This window comes from Leucopleurus acutus (assembly GCF_964270905.1).
Source record: "Leucopleurus acutus genome assembly, chromosome: 17".
NCBI classification, from domain to species: Eukaryota; Metazoa; Chordata; class Mammalia; order Artiodactyla; family Delphinidae; genus Leucopleurus; species Leucopleurus acutus.
Genome location: NC_139159.1, coordinates 62,866,870 through 62,872,991, shown reverse-complemented (window position 1 = coordinate 62,872,991; position 6,122 = coordinate 62,866,870). Strand labels below are relative to the sequence as shown.

Here is a 6,122-nt window from a genome sequence, read left to right as displayed (position 1 = left end):
AGTACATTCTTTTTACTTCTATTTCCCAGCCAAAACAATGAATACATAACTGTAAAACTTGACAACATACCATTTTCTCTCCCCTCTTGTAGATGTTTTCTGTCACTTCCCCATGGCATCAAAGCTTTTGGCCTAAAAATTGCCCCTAAAGTCTTACACAAAGCATCCATAATGTTACTGTCAGAATTGTTTCAGAGCTGTCTGTGTTATTTTTAGGGTTCAGATCTTCTTCTGTGCGTTTCCTCATTCCATATTCACGACATTATCTTCCGAGCTTTGCAATTCTGATGCAATTTCCAGTTCATACTTTTTCAATTGCTGCATTTTCATGTTTAAATCCAGCAAAGTTCTGGCCAGCTGGCAATTCTGGAAATGCATTTCCAGCTAAAAGTTAGAAAAAAATAAGGATTTTTATTAGCCTGAGATATGGATCAAATGAAACTGCTCTCTGCACAGGAAAAATAAGGACTTTGTAGGAAAGGAAAACAAGATATCAAGAAAGACGTATTTCTCATCTTATTCTCCAGTTCTGACTGTTTGGCCTGACTATACAACTGACTTTCTCTACGATAAGGTAAAATCCAGATATACAAATAGCTTTCGAAATGGCCTTGCAATGAAAACAAAAAAAGCTCATGCACAGAGCCATCCATTTGAAAAATTCCCGTGCATAGAAGGCTGTTTCCAAGCAATGGCATGTGATCTGCGAGGGAATCATTTATCTCTATGAGCTTTCTGAGCTCCAGGATAACTGCTCAGGGCCCCCTGAACTTTCAGGACCTGGGCCCGTTTACTTGATTACTTGTCATTTCAAGTTTTTAGGATTTTAAATGGTCTCCCTGTTGAGCAAAACATTTAACGACCCCTTTGCGTGTACTTATAGAATCTAACAATTTTCACTGTAGAGTGAAATCTGTTATACAGCAAGGCTGATTTATACCCTCCCTCCAGTGGGGGTTTGTGAAGGTCCTCGTGTATTAAGAAATAGATCGATCTCTCGGGCAATGTACCTAAGAGGCAGTCTGACAAAAGCTTAGTCCAACATAATCTTTGCATTATAGTTGAAAACTAGTAATCAACTATTTGCATATTTCTTCAATTAGGGTCTTGTTTAATGCAGTTCATGAGAACCCTGTTCTCTCTGCTGAAAACCCCTCATCAACTCACCAAAAGAAACCACCCCAGGGTGAACCAGGACATTCCTCTGGTAAAAAGCAAATATGGGCGGTCCCCTCCTAATTTGCAAAATAAAGTCACTGGATAAAATTTCTTTCAGTTTTCCTCTGACATATTTTTCTTCATTCTTCAGCACCTGGAACCATTTCTTTGATAGCAAGAATTTGCAAAGAATAAAGTAAATGAACATCCAGCAGACAGACAGTAACAACACAACCACTAGCACAAGAAGCCCTGGCACCTTGCCTACAGGAAGCTTCTGTTCTCCAGTGTGGAACAGACGCCCTATAAACCTGCCCTATGCTTCCAGCTTTATTTCCTGGCCCTCTTCCCACACCAGCTCCCACTGCAGCTGGTCAGAAACTTTGCCTGTCCCAGAATAAACACGTCGTACTGAGCCACATCTTCTGCCCGCTCTGCCCCTTGCCACCCACTTCCTGTTGAGCTCAGCCAGATGCCAGCTCTTCTTAGAAGCCTTCTCTGTCTCGCCTTATCTGTGCTTCCACAGTGTTCTGTACATGTGCCTCTCCTAGCACACAGCCTACACTAGACTGATGATTTTGAGCACAGTTTGTTCTTATTCATAACTGTATCCCCAGCTAGGGGTGCACTGCCTGCTCACGCAACATGGTGGGTTCTCTGTGTGTTTGTTAAAAGACTGAGTGAAGGAATGACTAAATGGAGAAACTGATGAACACCCATCCTATACTTTCATGCCAAGAATCAAGCAGGTGAATTACTGATAATGGCTCACCATCTAAGCAAAACAAAGTATGTGTAACTCACACCTGTTTAGGAAAGTCAAACACCAGTGATTCCTTAATTTTCTTTCCTCATGGATCCCACTGAGAATCTAATGAAAGCTAAGAAAGAAGTGCATTTTATGTGCATACAAAATTTGGCATACAATTTTAGGTATATAGAACCCCTGGAATTCACTCACAGGCCCTGGAATTCAATGCAAGCCACTAAGAAGACCAATTCAAACAACAAATAATAGCATAAATAACATTTCATAAGTAGCAACATGTCTCTAAATGAACTGAACCTGTTCATCATTGTTCCTTACACAAATACCACCCTAACAGATGATGTGTGGACATACATGTATGGATAGGTGCCAGTTCCTACAGAAAACTGGCTAATGGCCCATTATCAAAAACGGCTTCTTCTAGTGGTGTTGAGGATCCACATTCTTTTGCTGCTTCATGACTGGTCACACACAATGGTGAAATGGTTGGCCAAGATGTTGACCATGATCTATATCCCAGGAACACAGCATCTGTGTATGTGTGACATTCTTTGCGTCCTTTCCAGAAAAACCCTTGATCTTCCATGCCTATGTATCTGTCACTTTGGGGGCACAACCAAAACACAGTAAGAGCCACTGAGTAGTGTCTGTGTTCTATGCACTTTATATAACATTAACTCATACAATACTTACAGTGATCCTATGAGTTTATTATTTCCATTTTACAGCTGAAACCCAAACTTGCTAATTAGCATTCCTAAAGTAATAGGAACAGTGAGAGCAGAGCCTGTAAATGTTAATGCTGGGATTTGAACCCTCATCTATTTGGAATTTTATTCTCCACCTCTTCCCCACCCCCGGTGCATTACTTGCTTAAAACTCCTACTAGTGGAACGACTAGTTAGAATGTGAAGGTTCAAGTGCCTCGGAGCTTACTGAATGTAATTTCTTCACTTGATTTAAATGAGTCAGCTGAGGGCTTCCCTGGTGGCGCAGTGGTTGGGAGTCCTCCTGCCGATGCTAGGGGACACGGGTTCGTGCCCCGGTCCGGGAAGATCCCACATGCTGCGGACCGGCTGGGCCCGTGAGCCATGGCCGCTGAGCCTGCGCGTCTGGAGCCTGTGCTCCGCAACGGGAGAGGCCACAGCAGTGAGGGGCCCGCGTACCGCAAAAAAAAAAAAAAAAAATGAGTCAGCTGAGGTATGGGAGGGATGGTGACACCCCAGGTCAGCAGCACAGGGTGACTAAGCCCGGTCTCAGCCTTCTAGTGGGCATCCTTATCCATAGCACACCCCTCCAGGCCATCTCTACTAATGAGGGGTCTCGCCCAGCCACTGCTCAGGTATCGGAAGAAAACCATGTGTTTCTCCGATATGGCTGGGTCAGAATTAATACATACCTTGTCAAATTCAAATTGTTAACACAGGTAAAATTAAATTGACTACCTTCTTGCCCTTCTTAAACTCAGAAACAAGATAAACTGTTAAGGTTCTTAAATCAGACAACTGACTGATGGTTGAATCCGTTCTAAAGTAGTGGTTAACATTTTATTAGTATTCAATGCAAAAGACTAGAACTTTCCAAATCTCCACTACACATATTCATGGGCAGCACCGTTTTAAAGCTTAAATTGCTCTTATTCATTTTGTCTCTTTCAAATTGTACCTAACTTGGAAATTGTTTAAATCACAAAACAGTAACTGAAATATTTACCTACAGTTCCTCCCGCCTAATGTTAAAAAGCTACAATTTTACAAAATACCTTATCATTTTTTGTTTTCTGAATTCTTACCCAGGGGAAAGATAAAACTTGCAGAATAAAAGAAACAGTTGCTGATGGACTCGCTCCATCCATCCTGTGATTTCATTTCATTGAAACTTCCGCCTCCGAGCCCCATAACATGCACGTACTATGAGTTCCCCAGAGGGAACTTTCTATGCGGTAGAAAATTATAGAACAAGTTGGGGAGGGGTGGTGACGGAGGTCTCGGGTGTGTCACTAGTAGACTCAGCCCTCGACAGCCAGCCAGCACCTCGGGCCCTGCCGGACCCCTCCCCTCCCCCGCTTCCCTCCTGGATGCTGCCTGGGAGGCAGGAGCATCGGCACGGTCGGGGAAGATCGACGGCCGGTGCCCAGCTCGCCCACGCGGCACGGCCTCACCCTCTCCCTGGGAAAAGCGGCGCTCGGCCTCCCAAGCCCTCGGTGGGGCGCGTGCGCGGCCCGCGGCCGGGGGCCCCGGGAGAGGACGAAGGAGAGGCGGCCCCGAGAGCCGGCCGCCAGCGGGCTCACCAGCTCGGCGCGCAGCCCGGCCAGGGCGCTCTCGATGCGCGCCCGGCTCCGCTCCTCCCGCGCCGCCTCCGCCGCCGCCTCCTCCCGCGAGCGCCTCGAGACGCCGCGCGGTGCCGCCCGCTGGAAGGCGCTCGCCAGCCGCCGCCTGAGGTCTTCCAGCAGCGGGCTGGCGGCTGGGGCCTCCTCCGGGCCGGCCACGCTCTCGCCGCCTCCGGGAAAGCCTCGTGAGGGAGGCAGGGTTGAGGGCCTGAGCCCGGCGCCAACCAGGATGCCGTGGGGCCCCCGGGAAGTTCCCTCTCTGCGGCGGCTGGAGTCCCCCAGGGACATCTCGGAGACGCCGGGTTCCAGGCTTCCAGGCTTGTATTGCTAAGGGTTTGTTTCCAAGTGCGAGATGAGGGCGGGTGAGATTGGGGGCGGGGTAACTCATGGAACCGGCGGGACCACTGCCAAGTGGGACGGGGCTGTTGCTCCGCTGTGTAGAGGCGCTCCTTTCCCCCAGCCTCATCTCTCTGTCCTTCTTCCCTCCTTAGCAACAGACGAAGGAAGTGGTTCCCATAACTCCGAGAAGAGGTTTCAACTGGCCCCCTTTTTCTTGCTCCTTGGAATGTCGTTCTAAGGGAAGACTTGGGTCCATCCAGGTAGGTGGAAGTTGAGGTACGGATGGAAAGTTTGAGGCCCTTGTTGCCTCGGTTATTAATATTTCAGCCCTGTAAAATATTTTTCTCTGGCTTTCTACCGACTGAGGCACTGTGACAGGTGTTGTGGATATAAAGTCTGATTAGGCCTCGTACCAATCCCAGGCGTTGCCCCCAGTCAAGTGGGAGAAGCTGGGCCCTGTTTGAAACTTAGAATGATCTTTCCACAAGCCCAACAATGCAGAAGACACTTCGATTCTGAAACTCCGTGTTCTTTTCTATACTTGACACCCTTCTGCCACTTTCACATTGTGAAGGGGTTAAAATGAAAAATAAAAATGCCTCTTACTCCAGAGTGTGTTATTTTCTAATTCCCAACTCAGTGTAATCAGGTGCCAGTATTACTTGTATATCCTTTATCAGTGAACAGAATCAGCTGCCTCTTTTGGATCTAATCGAGAATTTCTAAAAAGGAATAAACAATCAAAATTTTTGTGTGATCATAGAATGCAAATACCTACCCCCCCCCCATCCAGAAAGGGGGCAGAGATGTCCATACAGTACTCCCAGAATTAATCATTCATTTAATAATGATTTACAAGTCACCTGCAATGTTCCAAGTCCCTGATTGGTATTGAGGGCAGTAAGAGCTAATTGTGATTAGTGTTTCCTGTGTGTCAGGCACTTTTCGTATATTAACCCATTTTATCTTCACAATAACCCTGTGAGGAAGGTACTGATAGTTTCTGTATTTAACAGGTGAGGAAACTAAGGCAGATGTTAAGCTGTAAGGCAAAGATCACAAAACTGGTAAATGGTGGGCCTGGGATTTGCACCTAGGAAGTCTGGCTTGTGCTCTGAACCACTGAGACACACCTTGGGTACACACTACCTCCCAAAGAGGAAAAGAAGTTGCTCAGTTGTATGACTGAATGTTCAAATTCCCTGTGCTCATAAAATTCAACTCTACGGAAATGGCTTAAGGCTCAACTGGATAAGGAGCAGTGCAGGTTACCAATTCTGCCGATGATCTGCCGAATTCACTCTGCCCCCTTACAATAGTTTACAACCTAAGCACAGTCATATACCTATCATTGTATATTTGTCACAAAGATTCTCTAGAAACATTTGAAGGTGTGTTCTATTGGTGGAAATTATGAAAATCCATATGGTCTACTAGGAACTAACTGAATATAAATAATTAAGTTTTTTAAATTTGTGGTTTTTATGCATATATGTGATAGGTGGTGGGGCTTGAAAACCAGCACCA

At 46.0% G+C, this 6,122-nt stretch overlaps 1 protein-coding gene across 1 annotated transcript; it reads right to left on the bottom strand.

Annotated features, from left to right (window-relative positions):
• Window positions 1-243: 243 nt before the first annotated feature.
• Window positions 244-4,544, bottom strand: AARD (alanine and arginine rich domain containing protein; the record flags this gene model as incomplete). Its single annotated transcript, XM_082858456.1, has 2 exons — window positions 244-384; window positions 4,218-4,544. 2 exons carry the CDS (start codon window positions 4,542-4,544, stop codon window positions 244-246), a joined length of 468 nt encoding a protein of 155 aa, XP_082714582.1.
• Window positions 4,545-6,122: the final 1,578 nt, after the last annotated feature.